A 21,926-nucleotide genomic window follows, 5' to 3' on the forward strand; every position below is an offset into this window, starting at 1 on the left:
ATTGTTACGAGCCGTACTGACTCAAGGCCAAAATCACCTTTTACCAAAACTCACTCCAATGCACAACAATACACTGTTTGATTAAGTTAACAAAATCTAAGTCTTTAATTGAAAGTAAAATATGACTGGTACAACAATTGCACATACAATATAATCACACAATCACAATGTTAACTAATCAGTACTCAGCAGTCCAGTCTTCTTCTTCGTGATCATAGAGTTCTTGCAATGTTTTGGATGGCTGATGTATATATCCTTATTCACTTGTCCTAAAATCAGCGAAGTCTATTGTATACTTGCATTTATCCTCGCACAGAAATGGTGCTGCTTCCTCCAAAGTTTCCTCCGAGCAAGAATTGACCAACATAATGTACCTCCAAACCACTCCTCTTTTCGCCAAACGCCAAGAGTTTCTAGAATGCTGATAAAATAAGAAAAATTTTAATGATAATTTATTGCACATTCTAGGGAAGCGTTTTGGAAATATCCGAATGAGAGGGTTTTCAATGAAATGTTTTTTGTGTCAAAACTGAAGTATTCTTTGTATAAAAGAAAATATGAATAATAACTGCACATCATATACGTATAACAATTCGTGATACCCAATTGTGGCACACTCGATGTCGCTTAAGAGGCAGAGAATTTTATTTCAATTTTGTATACGCCAAAATATTTTTTTAATTTACTGAGAATGACGATAGAAAAAACGTTGACAATTCTATGTAAAAATTACATTAGACCCCGCCAAAAGATTACTGTTTCGTTTTTATGGTAATCTAATCTTTTATTTCCTGAAATAAAATTGGGGATCTAATGTTGATTTTTTGTATAAATGATAAAAGAATCGACGTGTATACAAGAAAAATGGCAGGCTCCATATACTGACCTACATGTGTTATACGAGTAGCGCACGTGCAGCCCGGCGAGTCAAAATCGATATAAATGTATAATAATTGTGCATGTAGGAGGCTCATTTATTGTCGGATTTCTGCATGTAGAACACGCAATCATCAACAATTGAGCGCTATTAATACACATTAATGTTTTTAAGCAAATAAAATTCCAAAATATGGTACGTTTTCTGTCTTTGCTTGTCACGTGGTGAGCCTATGTTGAAGTTGCGATTTTATGTTCAAATAAGTTTCAAGATGAATACCAACAAGTCACGTAGCCGAGCGGTCTAAGACGCTATGCTCATTCAGAATCCATGATAGCGGTGCGGCGTGAGTTCGAGCCCCACCTCTGCCGAACATAATTTACTTTTTTAAATTTTATAATTACGATTTATAGGGAAATGTGGCTGGGAGAATTTATGTATGGCGTAGAGAGGAGTGCCTCCAAACCGTCAAACCCCAAAATCAAAAGTTGCAATCTCAACGATTTTCAATGGGAACGCGTCGTTGTGTTGCACTCAAGCACACAATGTAACAGGCACAATTGAATCGTTAAAATTGCAACTTTTGATTTTGGGGTTTAAAGATTTGGAGGCGAATTATGTTGGTCAATTCTTGATCGAAGCAAAGTCCAATTTACATAATGTATATTTCAGAATAATCCAAAATTATCAGGTTGTTGAAGAGCAAGGATGATTATAACTGACGAGTTTCTTTTTGTGCCTGGTGTATTTCATTTTACCATTTTACCTGTAGCTATGTGCTTGTTTAATCTCCTATTTTAGACAAGTTGATCAAGTATATGTTGATATGTAAAGAAGCCTTTACCCGTTAGCTTTAATAAACCGAAACAATTATTTCAATCGGCTCATAACTTTTGAAGATATGCCCTTTTAAAGAAATGTACCCATAAGCAATATCAAAATAATGTTGACAAATTGGAGTAAATACCCGCTCATAAGGGCAAATCCTACTCCTATACAGGGTGCATCAAAATGATTGCACAGAAATGGTGCTGCTTTATACAATTAATCTACTAATTATTTTGATCGTACAGCTCAACTGATCATACTTTTCCTACATTCGATCTTGCATGATTTTTAAGTTGACACAGTCATGAAAATAACTAATAGATACTTGACAGACCCAGTTCTGAACCTTTTCATTGATCATTCATAACAATAGGTATCTGATGGATCAGTGAAGATAAGAAAAGATTATAATATATCCGTAACCTTGATATTATAGTACATCTCGAGGAAAAAGTGCAATGGACATGTTTTCATTTTATGTTTCAAATATCCCGCGCATGAAAATTGAGTATTTAACCCAAAATGGAAAATGGAACAATTTATTGGAAATCTGTTTTAACAGATTTTTTGACATCTTTTTCTGCACTGTATTATACCTAAATTAAGAAATTTGATAAATATTCAAAGAAAATATAGGTCATCCAAAAATGTTGATTTTTACACATTTTGGGGGCAAAAAGGAAAAATAAACAAAATATCAAAATCTGTTTTAACAGTTTCATCATTGAAATTGTGAAAAATATAGGTATTTATTGATTTTCATGTTTTTTCTTGCAAATATGCTAATAATATGCAAATTATGAAATTGAAAAATAAAGTTTCTACATAGCATACATCTTTCAAGTGTGATGTTCAAAATGACAGACATCAAAAAGAGATTCGATGAAATGTAAAGGTGTAGTAACAGGGTTCGTCGCCTAGGCTAAGGGCAAATATTTATCATAATCATGATGATCAAAGGTTAGCATTTTTGAACTTTGTTATCACGGGGAAGAATAATAAATATAAAATATTTCCAAAATGTCTTCCTCCGCTTATGATTATGTAGTAATAGGCGGAGGCAGCGCGGGATGTGTGGTCGCTGCCAGGTTGTCAGAAGATCTAAATTGTACAGTGGTTCTCTTAGAGGCAGGTCCGTCGGATGAGGAGTATCCTGCTATCGATGTACCTGCTCAGGTAGCCAGCTTGCAGAAAACAGAAATTGACTGGAACTTTAAGGTAATTAAAGCATTATAAGACATATAAGGGCATATTTTACTATTGCTGTGTGGTACAGACTATAAAGCTGAATTTATACTCCATCACTGAGCGACGAGCGATTGGTTTCTAGCCAGTGAGGTAGCGCACTTTTTGTTCCGTCGGGAAAAGCGCGCTACCTCATTGGTTCAATTCCAATCGCTAGTCGCTCAGCGATGGAGTATAAATTCAGTTTAACACAAGAACGGTAGATCGCAGGTAGGTCAAACTATAATTAACTCTGAATCCTTGAAATGAGGGGAATACTTTGTTTTAACAACCTTTGAGCAACCTTTGACCTTTGATCTTGAATATCGTCAGAGTGCCTAGACTGTTTTGGTAACAGAGTCCTGGGGAATGCATATTGGATTAAGGCTGTATAAATATTCATGTTTTGGAAAGGTTCAGAAAAGGTTCATGAATTGATGAGGAAGAGGTTTTGGGTGTTTTTTAATGTAAAATTAGCATTGTTAATAATAGTTGTCGGTCTTTTCCAACAGTGCTCGAGGAAAGAGGCAGGCGATCTTTTTTTTTTTCAAATGTGAGATTCCTGGGGATGAGTCCCCTGATGTACCACAAAAGGACAAATCATTTCCAAGTCTAAATACTTCGCAAAATCTTGAAGAAATTGTGCAGAGAGGGGATGAGAACCAAAACATTTATTATTTTCAGCCTCACACCAAAATGATGGATTGGCTTTTACGATACCTACATAGGCGTCGTGTCAATCCTGAGGGGACATGGGGACGCTTTATTTGGGAAAGATAACCTTTTTTGTTCTTTTCAGCCACTTTTTGCCAACTATACATGTAGTTAACCTTCGTCAGAATGAGGACAATTTGTTATGACTTCCTCTAATTTCTAAGGGATGGGGTGGGTTCAAGTCAAGTCAAGTCAAGTCAAGCAAAACTTTATTAGATCCACAAGGGAAATTACACTCATCATAATTACCACAAGAAAATCAAAAACATGGTATGAAAGATGAAGCTCTGTCAATTACATCATACTAAGAACAGCACCCCGTGTGTAATTAGAGTTATGAAGTCTAATAGCTTGTGGAACGAAGGAGAAAAGATACCGGCTAGTCAAGGCAAGGGTTGTTGCAACTCAGTACTCGGTTTTTCTGAAAGAATATATTTTAACGAAATAACTCTTTTCAATACCTTTTAACTAGACTGTTCCTCAGAAACATGCAGCGCAAGCTTTCGTTGAAGAAAAAGTTACATGGCCCAGAGGCAAGGCAAGTAGTTTATACTCCATACTGCGGTTATTTAGTTTTGTTTTGTAACATTTTGTTTGTTATTAGTTTACTTGTGACTTGTGTTTTGTCTTGAAATGCTCTACAAGTTTATAGTAAATTTTCAGTAAATATTACTTATAATGTTCATGTGAACTTCGCCAGGTCCTGGGTGGTAGTAGTTGTCTCAACTACATGGCGTATGTTCGTGGGCATTCTGCTGACTATGACTCGTGGGAGAGGCTAGGATGTGATGGGTGGGGTTGGAAAGATGTACTGCCTTACTTCATCAAAAGTGAAAATAATACTTGGTAAGTAATAACACAGCAAACAAAAAAACATTTTACAGAAAACGTTTAAATATTGGGTTATAAAAGGGCATAAAAACGTGTTAATACCATTTCAAAGCATTTTGGAAAACCTACTGGAAAACATTCTAATATAATTTGTTTAAGTGTTGGCAGTTTTTTTTTTTCATGTTTGCCAACAAATATTTTTTTTACATTTAGACAACATTGTAAAAAACGTTGTCATGGCTTTTTTTATATAACCTGGTATTTAACAGTTTAAATGTTTTTAAAACTTTTTGCCCCAAACCAAAACCCGTTTATATCACGTTTATGCTGTAAACGAATTATGCTTAATGAAAGGGGTGTTACTCGTTTTTTGTTCGCTTCAAACAGCCGCATCCTCACTTACATTTTATTTTGGCATCTGAGGAAATCACTTTATTTTTATTTTGGCGTCTGAGGAAATATTTTTATCATGACCTCAATAAAATTTGAAGCATGAGATACAATATATTTGTTATAAAATTAACGTTAATAAAAATTGATGGCAAGGCCAATCCCTAAAAAAAGCAATACCCAGATTTGACCAATTTTTGTCATTGTTTAAAAAAAAGTTGAAAATTACAATATTTGCCAAAGTATTAATTCTGGCAAGAATACTTTGAATTAAGTTTTGCGGTGTACCATAAGGGTCACACAAACGGGTTTTTACGCTGCCAAAATCTAATTTCTCAACTCATTACTTTTAATATGTAAACAGTGAGGAGTACACTGATCCCAAGACCCATGGTATAGGAGGACCTCTGACTGTGTCTAATCATCCTACTTATAGGTCCAAATTCTCTAAAGAAATCATCAAAGCAGGTCAGTACATTGACGCTTAAAGCATTACCATATTTGACAAATTAAGATTTCTTTTTACAATACAATTATATCATCATGCAGTTATTGTTCGTACACACAACACAGAGGCACTCACAATTGGTAATTGACCTCTACTGGTAGCGCTATGTTGTAGGTATAAGACGGCAACTAGTTAGCATCATATATCAAAAAGTAAAAGACCTATGATTTTAGTACTTGTTCTATATTGAGATTACTTATTCTTTTTTTTAATTTTTTAATTTTTAAACCGATACAAGTTTTGGTAAGTGGAGACCATACATTTGTGTGAGAAATGAATACCCAAAATCTTGTCCAAAGTCCCGTGCAAATTCAATGCTAACTTTATCTCACTGAACCGGCCTGGGTTTGCCGCAGTTGGAAGACGGGTGTTGTGAAACTGTTTGAGGTACGAATTTTGGTCTTTGGTCAATCAAGCTCATCTATACTTTTTATGCCAGCCTTTAATTCATTAACATAGTCATTATAATAACGGAGGACCGCCTTGATAAGTAAAATAACTGGATATCGCATGAAACTCAAGTCAGAGAGAGCCCAAACCAGTGTGAAGCCAACCGAAAATGGTAACCATGGGGGTCAAGTGGCCCATTCTAGGCGACAATTAGCTGTGACTGTGGTAGATGGAATTAGTTAACACTGGGTTATTGTTGGCACTTGACAAACAGCACTTAAACCCGGTAAGTGTTCTAAAGGTCATGGGAAAATTTACTGTAGACATAACTGTACTATGTTCATTTGCGGCTACCATGAGGTGCCATTTAAAAAGCTTATGGTTCTCAGGTCCCAAAATTAAAGTCCAATATCATTCATAATGCAAGTATTTATTTTTTCAGGTATTGAACTTGGTTATCAGGAAGTGGACATAAACAGTGGAAATAACGTAAGTGAAAGAGGCTTGAGTTAGAGAATAAACGATAGGAATTTTATTTTGCCTATCCTCTACCGTGTGATAGACGACAGGCAGGTCCAATATTTTGAGTAGTGGATGCCTGTCGTCTATCATAAAGAGGATAGGCAAATAAAAATTCTATCGTTTATTCTCATTCTTAGTCAGTTAAATATTATTTTAATAACTGTAAACAATTTTTTAAAGCAAAAACTAAGTTACCGTCATAAAAATTCCCCCCATTATAAAATGAACGAAACTTGTTTACAACTTCACGTATTATGTTGCGCGTACTACTAGCGCGTCGCGTATTCCGCACTAGTCTACGCATTACAGCGCAATACATACGCGCACCTCTACAAGCGTGTAAGGCATTATCAAGACGCATGATGACGTGGGGTCGTCTACGGCCTGATAAACGGCACCCGAAATCTTGCGATTGTCCAATCAAAAATGTGTCTACGAACTAGACCACTCCCACTGACTAAGAATTATTCGTCAAGCACCCCTTTATAGTGAATTTCGGAATTTCATATTGTTCCTAATCGTGTACAACTGAAATTCTTCATTCTTTATTTTTCTCTCGCTATCTCTTTCTTTTAAAAGAGGGCGCATATTCCGGGAAAACGGTTGGCTTCAGTTACAAAATTGGAAATCTAAAAATTTCTCATAATAACGTTTTTAAGAAGATTTTATTTTCCTGCCTCGAGGAAGAAATACGGACTATAGTATGAGATAATTTCATGAGAAAAGCTGAAAAGCTGAACAGCACCAACCCTCAAAATATCAACAGTTTAAAGGATCATATTTATCACTGCAAATTACCCAATTTTAGACATAATTATTTTCATATTTTTGACCCGTTGAGTTATACACTCGCCATCTCCCCAACTCCCATTTTCTCCAGAAAAAAATCCTGGTGCCACCACTGGTACCGGCTTATTATGTGTTTGTAACATTATGTTGTAGCTTGGATTTGGTGACTGTCCTGCAACCATTGGTGACGGTCGAAGAAGCAGTACTGCTAAAGCGTTCCTGCACCCAGCAATGACACGAGACAATCTGCACGTTATTACTAATGCATATGTCAATAAGGTACATATAATCTCCAAACAATCCTTACATACAGAAATATATTAGGTGCTTCGTTTTATTTTCTTCAAAACATTAAGTTTGCAAGATATCTTCATTCATTTTACGATGTTTGAAGAGGGTTTTAGGTGATCAAGTTGTCTATGACCAAAAATAAATTATGACCATCTTAACTTCTTGTTGGGCTAAAAAAATTCTGTTTGTCATAACCATGGTAACAGTCCGAAAAATAGTATTGGTCAGTTGGCTTTTGTTAATATTCCGAAATCAATAGAAAGTGACATTTCTATGTAATTCTATCATGTCGTCGAAAATGGCCAAAAATTGTAAACTAAGAATGGTGTTTGTTATCACCCGTCTTAAAGGGGTCGGTGATAGGCAAACAAATATTTCTAACATGCATGTACATAATTATTTTACACCTTAAGTAATGGGTTAAGTTATAAACTGATTTTCTTTGTTTTATATCGTCTAAAATAGATTCTTATTGAGGACCAGAAAGTTGTCGGAGTGGAGTATTCGTCTGGACAGAAGACGGAAACAGTGCGTGTTACCAAGGAAGTCGCTGTATGCGGAGGAGCAGTTAACTCGCCCCAGGTTTGCAACCTCTCGTCGTAATTTGCCATACTAACTATGCCAGATTACTATAAACCGTGTAAGACGTGAAATGTCTCAATCGATTCGCCGAGCGCTGGTAGCGATCCAATGCAAAACAGCTTTGCACTGATAAAATAGTTAGCGTTGCCCTCAACAGGCAATATAATCAGTTACATTATTAGTAGTAATGGGTAATAATTTCATGCTGCATGTGCTGTGGCACTTATTTAAGACATAAACCCTATTTAAGATTAGGATATGTCGGGAATTTAAACAAATCGTTTCGTGCCAGTTGAATGACAAAACATTCGCTCTTGCTTATCTAAAAAAGTCAAAAGGCGATGTACAATTTATTACCATTTAAATGTACTAATACATGTGTTATAAATAGATTTAGCATTCTTTTTTTAAAAATATTTTCGTAACAGTCCAAGGCGTTTTAAAGGGATTTTTTGTCAGCTACGCATTATTTTGTGTGTTGTTTTGTATTCAAGTTGAAAAAGAAAGAATTTTTTTGCTGGGCGGAGTTTCTATTCTTCTTATCTTTTCTGCCCACATTTTCCCTCATGGATAAATTTGACATTTTGTTTTTTGGCAGAAATTAAACCGATCTAACAAACTTTTAAACTGTATCCTTTGGGTGAGGAACAATTTTTCCCCAATCTTTTGCAGATTCTGATGCTGTCAGGGATAGGACCTCGATCTCATCTAGATTCTCTTGGCATAGAATGCATAGCAGATTTACCTGTCGGAAAGAATCTACAGGTATGCCTATCAAATTGATTTCATTATCACCATCACCATCACCACCATCATCATCATTTATATATTGTTTGGTTTCATTGCTCTTTGTTGGATCTCCTCTTGCGCCATGTGTGTTTTAACGTATTTGTGCGCGTAAGAAAATATATATTATTATTATTATATTATTATTATTATTATTATTATTATTATTATTATTATTATTATTATTATTATTATTATTATTATTATTATTAGTGTTATTATTATTATTATTATTACTATTATTATTATTGTTATTATTATTATTATTATTATTATTATTATTATTACAAGCTGTAACAAAATGATTGGTACCTATAAGCAGGGTCCCGCGAAATTTCCCCTTTTCCGCGCAATTTCATATGCTCCGCAAAATTCAACGTTTTTCTCCGCAATGCACTATGAAATGTGATCGAAAATGGTCATTTTGTTGGTACATTGAATAGCTGCGGATGTACATGTACAGTAGTGATTCCGTGACCCAATCATGGGCAATATGATTTGAAAGTGTTTTTTTTTGTTTTGTTTTGTTTTGTTTTGTTTTTGTACTTTGAAGAATGCAAAACATATGCAACTTGTCCAAAGGTGGTAAACTTCAGATAGAGGGCGCTTTTCAAAATGGCCGCCCAAATACCTAAAAATTGTTAAAATTGCCACAAATTGTGTAATTTAGATATCATAAAACTAGAAAATATATCCTACATGGCAAGGTATATGATTTTATATTTTGACATGTTTTTTCCTTCTTGCTGTGTTTTATATGAGTGTTTTATGTATTAAAAGTTCCGCACAATCTCCGCGCAATTGAAACATCATCATCATCATCATCATCATTGACACCATCATCATCATCATCATCATCATCATCATCATCATCATCATCATCATCATCATCACCATTATCATCACCATTATCATCATCATCATCATCGTCGTCGTCGTCGTCGTCATATCAGCACCCCCTGCTACCAAAACCACCACCAACAACTCCATTAACAAAGACGACACTATATACTTTGTTCGGATTATAAATTGGCTACAAAACGAGACTCACAACATCATGTCGGATCAAAATGGCCGCAGCACTTGTAAACGTTGTTTTGGGTAGCGTAATGCGTGACTAGCGCGCTTATATGAATTAACGGACTTTATTGACGTGCGCAGTAACAAAAACTGAATAATTTTCGCCAATTATTAGCCGAACAAACTTTACCACCACCGACACCAACATTAATATTAATACTAATTTCTTTTGTAATTTGACGTTAGGATCATATGACTTGCCAACTGAAAGGAAACGCAAACGCAGAAAGTGAAGTGCTGTCTCTGAATGATGCGATGGATCCCAAATACCAAGAACAGTACGCCGTGAATCAAACAGTAAACATTATCATGTTGCTTATGTTGTATAGGCCTACTGTCGTTTGAATTAAATATTAACATAAAAATTATTATTTTGTCGGAGTAAATATTCGTAGATTTGAAAAGAAACGGCTGTAAGCCAATAATCATTTTAAAATGTTGATAACTGGTCGCGAATTACACATGCTGCATGACAAATACCGTCGCATTTTAAGTTCATGAGATGTTCACTTATTAGCTGACTCATATCGGGTGCACGGATACCGTACTATACCATTTTTTCACCTTTATGTGGCAGTGCCGTGTGGCACTTATTTAAGACATAAACCCTATTTAAGATTAGGATATGTCGGGAATTTAAACAAATCGTTTCGTGCCAGTTGAATGACAAAACATTCGCTCTTGCTTATCTAAAAAAGTCAAAAGGCGATGTACAATTTATTACCATTTAAATGTACTAATACATGTGTTATAAATAGATTTAGCATTCTTTTTTTAAAAATATTTTCGTAACAGTCCAAGGCGTTTTAAAGGGATTTTTTGTCAGCTACGCATTATTTTGTGTGTTGTTTTGTATTCAAGTTGAAAAAGAAAGAATTTTTTTGCTGGGCGGAGTTTCTATTCTTCTTATCTTTTCTGCCCACATTTTCCCTCATGGATAAATTTGACATTTTGTTTTTTGGCAGAAATTAAACCGATCTAACAAACTTTTAAACTGTATCCTTTGGGTGAGGAACAATTTTTCCCCAATCTTTTGCAGATTCTGATGCTGTCAGGGATAGGACCTCGATCTCATCTAGATTCTCTTGGCATAGAATGCATAGCAGATTTACCTGTCGGAAAGAATCTACAGGTATGCCTATCAAATTGATTTCATTATCACCATCACCATCACCACCATCATCATCATTTATATATTGTTTGGTTTCATTGCTCTTTGTTGGATCTCCTCTTGCGCCATGTGTGTTTTTAACGTATTTGTGCGCGTAAGAAATGTATATTATTATTATTATTATATTATTATTATTATTATTATTATTATTATTATTATTATTATTATTATTATTATTATTATTATTATTATTAGTGTTATTATTATTATTATTATTACTATTATTATTATTGTTATTATTATTATTATTATTATTATTATTATTATTACAAGCTGTAACAAAATGATTGGTACCTATAAGCAGGGTCCCGCGAAATTTCCCTTTTCCGCGCAATTTCATATGCTCCGCAAAATTCAACGTTTTTCTCCGCAATGCACTATGAAATGTGATCGAAAATGGTCATTTTGTTGGTACATTGAATAGCTGCGGATGTACATGTACAGTAGTGATTCCGTGACCCAATCATGGGCAATATGATTTGAAAGTGTTTTTTTTTGTTTTGTTTTGTTTTGTTTTGTTTTTGTACTTTGAAGAATGCAAAACATATGCAACTTGTCCAAAGGTGGTAAACTTCAGATAGAGGGCGCTTTTCAAAATGGCCGCCCAAATACCTAAAAATTGTTAAAATTGCCACAAATTGTGTAATTTAGATATCATAAAACTAGAAAATATATCCTACATGGCAAGGTATATGATTTTATATTTTGACATGTTTTTTCCTTCTTGCTGTGTTTTATATGAGTGTTTTATGTATTAAAAGTTCCGCACAATCTCCGCGCAATTGAAACATCATCATCATCATCATCATCATTGACACCATCATCATCATCATCATCATCATCATCATCATCATCATCATCATCATCATCATCACCATTATCATCACCATTATCATCATCATCATCATCGTCGTCGTCGTCGTCGTCATATCAGCACCTCCTGCTACCAAAACCACCACCAACAACTCCATTAACAAAGACGACACTATATACTTTGTTCGGATTATAAATTGGCTACAAAACGAGACTCACAACATCATGTCGGATCAAAATGGCCGCAGCACTTGTAAACGTTGTTTTGGGTAGCGTAATGCGTGACTAGCGCGCTTATATGAATTAACGGACTTTATTGACGTGCGCAGTAACAAAAACTGAATAATTTTCGCCAATTATTAGCCGAACAAACTTTACCACCACCGACACCAACATTAATATTAATACTAATTTCTTTTGTAATTTGACGTTAGGATCATATGACTTGCCAACTGAAAGGAAACGCAAACGCAGAAAGTGAAGTGCTGTCTCTGAATGATGCGATGGATCCCAAATACCAAGAACAGTACGCCGTGAATCAAACAGTAAACATTATCATGTTGCTTATGTTGTATAGGCCTACTGTCGTTTGAATTAAATATTAACATAAAAATTATTATTTTGTCGGAGTAAATATTCGTAGATTTGAAAAGAAACGGCTGTAAGCCAATAATCATTTTAAAATGTTGATAACTGGTCGCGAATTACACATGCTGCATGACAAATACCGTCGCATTTTAAGTTCATGAGATGTTCACTTATTAGCTGACTCATATCGGGTGCACGGATACCGTACTATACCATTTTTTCACCTTTATGTGGCAGTGCCGTCAATACAGTAGCGTGCGCATTTCATTGGGAGCAGCCTCAAACTGCTAGCGTTCGGTCAAAGCGCTGGAGTACAGACGAATGCGCTTAAAGACGCAACGAGCGAGCGAAACAGCTGCTTCAACGCGTTGACGTCACTGCCACATCCGGGTTAAATTGGTATAGTCGTAATTTCCGCATAGTGCCAGATTACTATAAACCCTAGTGGGTTTATAACCTGGGAAGTTCCTTGAACGATTCGATTAGTGACAGTGCCAAAAACGGCTTTGCAATGAAATAACTCGAAAACATCGCCCTCTACTGTCAAAGGAGTAGGCTTCGTTAGCAAACCGCAGCAAATAAAACGCGGGAAATACTTTTGATAAAATTTCATTCAAAATACTACAATTTATCATAAATCGTTACAGGGACTACTTACAAACAACGGATTAGAGTCTGCCGCATTTATTCAAACTGGAGTAGAGGTAAGTTAGTATGCCTTACTCAGCTAAGTCTTAAATGACAAGGTCAGACACGTAGCGGCCTTGATCGTCCGACACCAGGCGGTTGGAGAACTAGCCAGTCATACCTCTTCCTTATCTCTTATATATTCCCAACTTTAGTAATGTGCACCTGCCCCGGGGCACCTGCATGGATCAGATGCAGATATACAAGCATACAAACAGCCTAAAAAGCATGCACCTTCCGGCCCATCACTGGGTGCCTCCTTCCAATCGAGCAGCTTCATATACTTGCAAGTATTCCACCTGTAGAGCTCGCCGCACCATGGACTCAGATCAACCTCTATTTCTGCTCTACATGGAAAATAACTTTTAACATCGATGCAACTGAAACAAAGGCGCACTGGATCCCTACCAAGTGCTCTCAGCAGTTACTGTCAACCTCATCTACATTACACCTCTACACCCCTAGATACAAGCTATCCAGTCAGGGTCTGGCATGTGGAGATGGGACTCTGTCAAAGCCCAGCCTTTGCGGAGCAAATCAGCAGACAATTAGCAATCCACGTCATCTCTGTGTGCTTGCCGCTTGCGACTATCACATATCCAATACTGACTGCTTAACACTCAGCTAGAGATCTGACTATACCTTTTGCTCTCAATTTTTCAGTCACATAAAGTAGATCTCACCAAATAATAGTTGCCCTTATAGTAGAAGATTTAGGGAAATGTTGGTTTACCCATCTGAGACGAGCCTTTCCAAATGTAATCATCGGTCTATTTGCTGATAGAGCATTAAATAATCAAATTTAGTTGTCTTACGAATAAGCATGAGCAAGTCATCCACATCATACGTACGGACGAAGGTCTTTTGCGGTTTATGCCCCTGCACTTTGGAACAGTATTCCTTTATCTCTGAAATCAGCCCCCACTGTTGAAAGTATCTTTTTATCATGTTAATACTGATTTTGTACATGTTTGGCATTTGATTTTAAACATCAGTGCTGCAATATTTTGTTTGTTTTTAGATTACTTATAAAGTTTTTAAAATCAAGTGTCATCAATCTTGTAATTTTAATCTGTTGTATTGGTAAATTTCATATTGTATTTTTTATGTGTGTGCATTTTCTTTTTAGTTGTAAAGTACAATGGGGCATCTGCGATGCAAATTGCGCTGAACAAATATTGATTTATTATTATTATTATTATTATTATTATTATTATTATTATTATTATTATTATTATTATTATTATTATTATTATTATTATTATTATTATTATTATTATTTAAAACTAGATTTCGCGGTTCTCGGGTTGGGCGCTTCTCGTGATAGGCCTATTTCTAATTACCCAAACCCGTTACCCATATACCTGCCCTGACTTTTTAAACTACTATGAAATGCGTCTCTCAATGATCAAGACCCAACTTGACATAACTTAATCAACTCTGTTTGTTTTATAGGTGTGATGCTTACTTCGGTAGTTCGGTAGGCCTACCCATAATCTGGAACCCATCATACTCTTCCAAGCCCTGCCCTGTTACCACATTTAGAGAAACCGAAATTAGTATCTGGACGTGGATATAGGCCGTTACTTAAGTAATGAAATCAATCGCGAGAAACGTGAACGCAAAAACGGTTATAGGCCTTACCACAAGGGATAATTTTATGTTAACCATGGTCTGGATGTTCCGGAAATAGGCCTATATATATGCACGTGTTTGGTGTGTGCACGTGTTCGGTATTGAAATATGTGTTGAAAATAAGGCCTATAATTATTTTTCCGATGAGATGAACCTGTTAGTCGCACTGTAATGCTTTTTCGATGCGCGCACTGTACTCCGCGCACACTCCCGTTGATACTCCGCGATAGCGAACCGCGAGCACGCGATAGTGCACCGCGTGAACGCGAACCGCGTGGACGCGAACGCGAACCTCGCGGACGCAACGCGATAGCGCGCGGACGGACGGACGGACACGCCGTAATTAGTATTAAGATACATAGATAACAAATGGCCATATAATACATTAAATATTTTCTTTCATCTTTGTTATTTAAACTTTAGAAAGACATCGATTGGCCAGATTTGCAGCTTCACACGTTGTCCATGTATTACGGAATCGGTCCTGATGAAGCCAACATTCTGGGCTTCAAATCCAAGGAGTAAGTAATCTTATTTATTTGCAGGGAGAGTGACGTAATAATCGTCGTGATATCACATATTGACGAGTATCAAGTAAAATGAATTCCGTCCGAAACTGCACCCATTTGAATTCTCGCGTTTCACAATACGATGCGCCGCCAGCGGTTGCTCTTGGCAGTCAAATTTTTGTTTCCAGAGTCGACATCGCCGTTCTAGCTGCTGTTGAATTTTCACGCGAGTGTGATAATAAATATGTTGAAAACAGCTCCACAAAGGATTTCCTGTGATCAATAGATAGAAAATGGATCTACTATAATTGTAAAGTGTTGTTTTAGTGTGCATTCGCATGTGACATTATTATAATGACATTTAAACCCACAATGATGTATGTTCCTGTATTGTATTCGTATTACGCGGGCTTTGGATGTCGACATTTTCCCATGATGCACTGCGTATTTTGGCCTCGTCCCAGCGACCGCTGGAGGCGCATCCTATTGTGAAACGCGAGAATTATAATGACTACAGAGAGTGACCTTGATGATTTCTTAAAGTCGCTATACTCGCACTCGGTGAATAATGGCGTTAGACACTTCGTGGATTAAATAGGGACGATTTGTAATCCGGTATTTGGCACTATGCGAAAATCGCGATATACTGAACACAGCGATGAGTAAAGCTGAATTTATACTCTTCTTACATTCTTGAAACTTAAAATCAAAATGTGCACACGACATATTCCGAAGAAACCACTGTGGAAAAAAGCACATCCATTTAGGGACGAAATCAAAACTCTACCGGCGGTCAGTTGTCGGTTCCGGGCGGATCCGTTCTGTTGCTATTGTTCTAAACAATGGAAACTGGATGAACCGCCCGGAACCGGCGGTTGACCGGCGGTTGAGTTTTGATTTCATCCCTTATCAAAGATCAGGGACTTGCAGCGACGTCTTTTTATTCTGTTCTACCTCGCACGATTTTTTGCTCAAAAGATAAACGTTGTTCTTCTTTTATTGACGCAAGACAATTTACTTATTTCTTTGTTAATTTTAGTCTCTATCCATATTTTGGGTATGACGATAATCTAATGGATACGATGGCTCATAAAGGCTTCATTATGGTGCCAGTCATATTGCACCCAAAAAGTGTGGGTGAGATTACATTGGCTAGCAAAGACCCTAAGGAACCACCAATCATTGACCCGCATTACTTAGAAGATCCACACGATGTCAAAGTTATCGCTGAGGTAAATATTAGTACTCGTGATTTCCGCATACTACGTAATTCAAGATCATATCAACCGTCCTGTACATGGAGCTGCTATACATAATACGCGATTCGACTGCAGCGAGTAGCGACAATATCAAATAGGACTTCGCAATGTCAGTAGTGTAGCCAGGATTATTCAGAGAGAGGGTGGGGTATGGGGCAATGTGGGCCTGGGTGACTTTAAGAGTGGGCATAATTAAATTAACATTCAGGTGAATTCAATTTAGAGTACTCATACACTTAAAACAAAAGCTCCGAAAAAAGCACAAAAAACTACTAAATTTCTTAAATTGCTTTTGTTTTAAGTGTACGGCTACTTTTTGTGCGCAGTATGTATTATAACGTTCTTATTTTGCAGTATTTTACTGTGTGTAGACTCAACTGTGTGAGGTACAGGTGTGTAAAAGCTGACGTGTAACATTTTCAATATTATCTATCAGATATCAATAGTTCTCTAACAATTACAATATTCTCAATATTCCCAAACAAAACAATCGTACCACTTTTATGAATAGCCTGTCGGCAAATCAATCCGGCACAAAGGAACAACGCGTTACGTAATCTGATTCTCCATGTTTATATAACTTCCTTGGTCCTTACCCTATCACAACTGGGAGCGAGTAGTTGTTAATGATGTTTGCATCCTTTGGCATCGAACCCAGTGCCTTTCAAGGTTTTGATACTGTTATTATATTTTGATATTTCAGGGTTTACGATTTTCAAAACGTTTAACAGAAACTGACGTAATGAAACGGTTTGGGTATGTAGTTTACGTGTTTGGATGGTTGTTACTTTGTAAAGAGTTCAATATCTAAATATTACGTGTTTTATTTGGATGATTATTACTTTATCTTTCTTAATTTTTTCTGTATTTTCCTTCTTCGTTTGCTTTACTTTCTTTTTCTTTATTATTCTCAATCCGCTCATTTCCCTTCAATTCCCTCCACTTCCCTTCCATTCCATTCCCTTCCCTTCCCTTCCTTTCCTTTCCTTTCCTTTCCTTTCCTTTCCTGTCCTGTCCTTTTCTTTCCTTTCCTATCTTTTCCTTTCCTATCCTTTCCTTTCCTTTCCTTTCCTTTCCTTTCCTTTCCTTTCCTGACCTGAACAGAACTGACCTGAACTGAACTGACCTGAACCGAACTAACCTGAGCTGAACTGACCTGACCTGGTCATTCATTTTGTATTTCTTGTTTCTGCCACCATCGTCCTAAACACTGCCTTCTTTATTTATCTTTATTTATTTTCAGGGCACACCCCATAGATATCACGATGTCAGGCACACCCGGGGATGCATATTCAGATGTAAATTTGGAGAAATATATACGTCAAATCGCCAACACCCTCTACCATCCAGTTGGAACATGCAAAATGGGTTCTGACGATGACGTTACTGCTGTGGTTGATCCCAAACTGAGGTAAGTTATGCAATGTATGGTGTCCAACCGTGTAAACATGAGCTGTATCATGAGCTCATGTTCAATGCACAATTTGTGCAAATCTTATTCCATTTTTTATTCCATTTATATATTTCAGCTATTATAATAGGGTAACCAAGATCAGTGTACTAGGCTCTGCTTTACAAACAAAATGTACATAAAACAAATAAGCTAGAATTCCGATTATAGAAACTCGTGTGCACCATTAGCTAGCCTTGACCATGTATGCCGCCCTCTATAGCTCAATATCACAGCCGAATCACTGTTAGATAATTTGTATGCTATAATGAAAGACAGAGATAAAAATTATTTATCGCGTCTGACGTCATCTGTCAATCAAACTCGAGCACGGTTTGTTAATTGCACTTTCAAACATACAATCATCTCAAAAGTTAAGTATTTATAGTAGGAATCTTTTTTCTGCTATTTTCTGCTATTCCTTTTCTCCGATCGACACCAGATCAATCGGCATTCCTTTTACGCGTTATTATCCTGTGTAAACCAATCAAGGATCGTAATTGACAGTGACATCAGACGCGACAAATTCTTTTTATCTCTCTTTCATTATACTCACTGGCTTTCTAAAGTCTGATCCTCGTTCTCATCAAGGGAAATCATATGTATCATGGTTTAAACAGACTTTTCGCTAGTATTCGGCATACTGCAAAATAATAACGAGATTATTATCATTATTATTATTATTATTATTATTATTATTATTATTATTATTATTATTATTATTATTATTATTATTATTATTATCATTATTATTTCTGCCTTCACAGAGTCCGTGGTATCAAAGGCCTTCGTGTTATCGACGCATCTATCATGCCACATCTCACATCAGGGAACACCAATGCACCCTGCATCATGATAGGTGAAAGGGGCGCTGATTTTATCAAATCTTCACGCTAACTACTTAAAGCACTATAGTAAATTGTAGGATAATAGGTTATAGGATATGCCTATAACAAAACATTATCATAAGGTTGTGTTCCTATTAAAAAAGGAAGAAATAATTGTGAAGCTCAATTCCATTTTGTGTTGCTACCCATACGGACAGAGGCATCCACATTTGTATCCTTTTTATATGATTATTAGGTTGATTTTAGTACAGTCTATTCACTGCCGTAGTGCACGTTAGACTATGATCGTTGCTAGGTCAACTGGATCACGCTTTCTTTGTTACGAACCTAGAGTGTTACGAACCACTGATCGAAATGATCACAACATAAAGCCTATGGCATATCAAAATTCGGAACAGGTGTATGAGCACAGGCTTGGAGCAGTAACCAATGGTTACTAAGGGCTGTGCAATAATTATGAGCCCTGGGGAGGGTAAAATTGGGGGGGGGCAAGAAATTTTGGCGAGACAGAAAGGGGGGCAAGCAATTTTGGCAAGCCGAGAGGGGGGGCAAGCGATTTTTGGCACGCATTCACGGGGCACCTTTTTAATAAAATGCTTTAAACAGGCTTAGGAAAACGGTACGGAAACGCTTAAATATGCAAATTTTCCTGCTCGCTGCGCTCGCAACATACATCTAGACCATTTAAAGTTTGGAATGTGGGATCCCAAAAATTTGGCATGTTCAAGGGGGGGGGGCAAAGAATTTTTGGCGGGCCGAGAGGGGGGGCACGCGATTTTTGGCGGGCCGAGAGGGGGGCAAGCGATTTTTGGCGAGCCGTTCGGAAATTTTACCCCCCCGGGGGCTGATAATTATTGCACAGCCCCTAACATGCACTACGTCAGCGAATTAGGAATCGAATCAAAACGCTCAGTCATCAGTGTTGCCGATACCTTACAAGCAGTGAAAGAAACCGTGGTGAATCAACAATTGACCTCCCATTCCGAGCCTAAAATGTCCTACACGTACACATCAGCTACGTTTAGCCAATACTTATTGATGTGTGTTGCTCAATCAACTCGTAAAGAAAACTTACTTTCCAAAACCGGGATCTAAAGTTAAATATTCATATGAAGAGTCTATGAAGCCGTGGTAAACGATCTCATCTAAACTGAAGTATCACAATTTGGCGCGTTACCGCAGTGTTGGCAACACTCTATGCTCATGGAAGCCTACACATTAATACATGAATGGTATTTCTTATAGGAACAGAAAGAAAAACAGAGATAGAAAACGGCCGAACCTGGATATTTCAGTCCCATTAGGTAAAACATGCCACATTTTTGGGGTATGTTCTGTCTCAAACTATCGTCATGATCAACGGCCTTGTCAAGACTTGCACCTCTAAAATCATTTGTAATCAAAGTAATGTATTTTGAGTAAAAAACGTACCTATCTTGTACATGTATATCTTCTTATTGCCCATTAATCCAAAAATTTGTTTTATCATTACGTCGATTTTTAAGTCCATGTACGGGATTTTGGGTTGTTTTGGATAAATTCAACCTGTGCTTAACTTGATACATTTACTAACCGGTGTATTTCATGGACTACTGTACACGCACGGAATCAGTATGTACGTCCAAGCCTGCGTCACAGAGGTCGAAGCTTTTATATGAATTTTGACCAACTTTGAGAAATTTGCACCAAAATGATCAAAAAATGCTCAATTAAACAAATCTTAAGTAGAGCCAGATTTTCGCCCAAATTTCAAATATTTTTGGTGAAGTTGGTCAAAATTTTAAAAAAAACACATATAAAAAAACTGTTCCTAGATATTTTCATCTAGTTTTTAAAAATTAATTTTAAAAAATTTGGTCCAATAATTCTTCGAAAAAAAAGTTGGCCAAGAAACCCGTTTTTGATGATTTTGGGCCAAAATGAGCATTTGTGGCCCAAATTTAACTCCGATTGACAGATGAATTTATCAAATTTTTGCCATTCTAAATATGTATACTTTTATATACTTTAGACCAACAATTTAGCAATTATGAGGCCCAGGGTTCCAGGGTTAACAGGGTTAAGACCAGCCTTAATATAACTATATAAGATGAGTGAATAGTTTTCGCTGAAAATAGCAAATTACACAACAATATTCTTATTGTGCTGTATATAGCCTATAATGTAATTTCAGCTAAGTGTATCTCACCCAATGATGAGCATTTGCAAACCAGTTTATTGTGTTCCGTAGCCAACACTCTTAGAATAAAAGAGGTCTCTGCTTGTCCCGTATATGGAACCCGTTATGGTTCTCTAAGGAACCACTAAAGGTTCTTAAGGTACTCTGAGGAACCTTTGTAGGCTCTTTGTGCTCGCTATAGAACCTTAAAAGGTTCCCCAAAGGGTTCTTGGATTTCCTGGAACCTTGTTTGAGGGTTTGATAGCTAGGGTTCCATATACGGGACAAAAAGGTTCTATTGTCACCCTTTTTTCTAAGAGTGAAGGTGCTGCTAATTCGACCACTGAACGAAGAAAGAATTTGATTGCGCCAAAAGTGTGCATCTTTCACAAGATGGGATTTTTTGGTCTTCTATCGACAAGCTGAAGTCTGGTTTATGAAACAACATGTCTGTCTCAGTGACAGAGGTTGATGAATACTGTTGGAGTGATTGGTGCAAGTAACACCATTCTTTTGTCATATGTGCATGGATTTTGTATGCAAGGATTATGCCTTAGTTAAGTATGCAGTGGACTTTATGGGACACGTGCTTAAATCATGCGTCAGAGAAACTAATCAGCAACAACAACAAGATATTTTATTGAGTATATACATTGTATAAATATTGTCATAGTCTGTTGTAGTATTTTTAAGATCTTCAGGCAGTGATTGTTATACTATATGTTTTATGGACTAATCATACTCTTAAATAAATCATTTGTGTACGGATGTATACGGGCCCATAAGAATAGTTTCTCAAACAGTCAATAAAACAATCAACAAATCAAAATCAACTAGTGAATCAATCAAGCAACCAACTACCCAATCAATCAATCAATCAATCAATCAATCAATCAATCAATCGATCGATGGATGGATCAATCAATCAATCAATCAATCAATCAATCAATCAATAAATCAATAAATCAATCAATCAATCAATCAATCAATCAATCA

General features: G+C 36.6%; 1 protein-coding gene across 1 annotated transcript; it reads left to right on the plus strand.

Moving 5' to 3' along the window:
- Positions 1–2,725: 2,725 nt before the first annotated feature.
- On the plus strand, positions 2,726–18,828 carry LOC140165528 (alcohol dehydrogenase [acceptor]-like). Its single transcript, XM_072188813.1, has 17 exons — positions 2,726–2,923; positions 4,116–4,181; positions 4,344–4,489; positions 5,229–5,332; positions 6,205–6,251; positions 7,227–7,352; positions 7,830–7,946; positions 8,619–8,711; positions 9,999–10,109; positions 10,852–10,944; positions 12,231–12,341; positions 13,032–13,088; positions 15,130–15,227; positions 16,255–16,447; positions 17,178–17,230; positions 17,718–17,885; positions 18,692–18,828. The coding sequence occupies exons 1-17, from the start codon at positions 2,726–2,728 to the stop codon at positions 18,819–18,821; spliced, it is 1,911 nt and encodes a 636-aa protein (XP_072044914.1). The 3' UTR covers positions 18,822–18,828.
- Positions 18,829–21,926: the final 3,098 nt, after the last annotated feature.

The sequence above is a fragment of the Amphiura filiformis genome, chromosome 12 (genome assembly GCF_039555335.1).
Source record: "Amphiura filiformis chromosome 12, Afil_fr2py, whole genome shotgun sequence".
Classification (NCBI taxonomy): domain Eukaryota; kingdom Metazoa; phylum Echinodermata; class Ophiuroidea; order Amphilepidida; family Amphiuridae; genus Amphiura; species Amphiura filiformis.

Excerpts from the sequence above, each read along its gene's own strand:
- LOC140165528 (XM_072188813.1), top strand. The coding sequence starts at position 2,726 with ATGTCTTCCTCCGCTTATGATTATGTAGTAATAGGCGGAGGCAGCGCG. Across the intron at positions 10,945-12,230 it reads CTGTCGGAAAGAATCTACAG|GATCATATGACTTGCCAACT; the intron begins GTATGCCTATCA and ends ATTTGACGTTAG. Across the intron at positions 17,886-18,691 it reads GTGGTTGATCCCAAACTGAG|AGTCCGTGGTATCAAAGGCC; the intron begins GTAAGTTATGCA and ends CTGCCTTCACAG.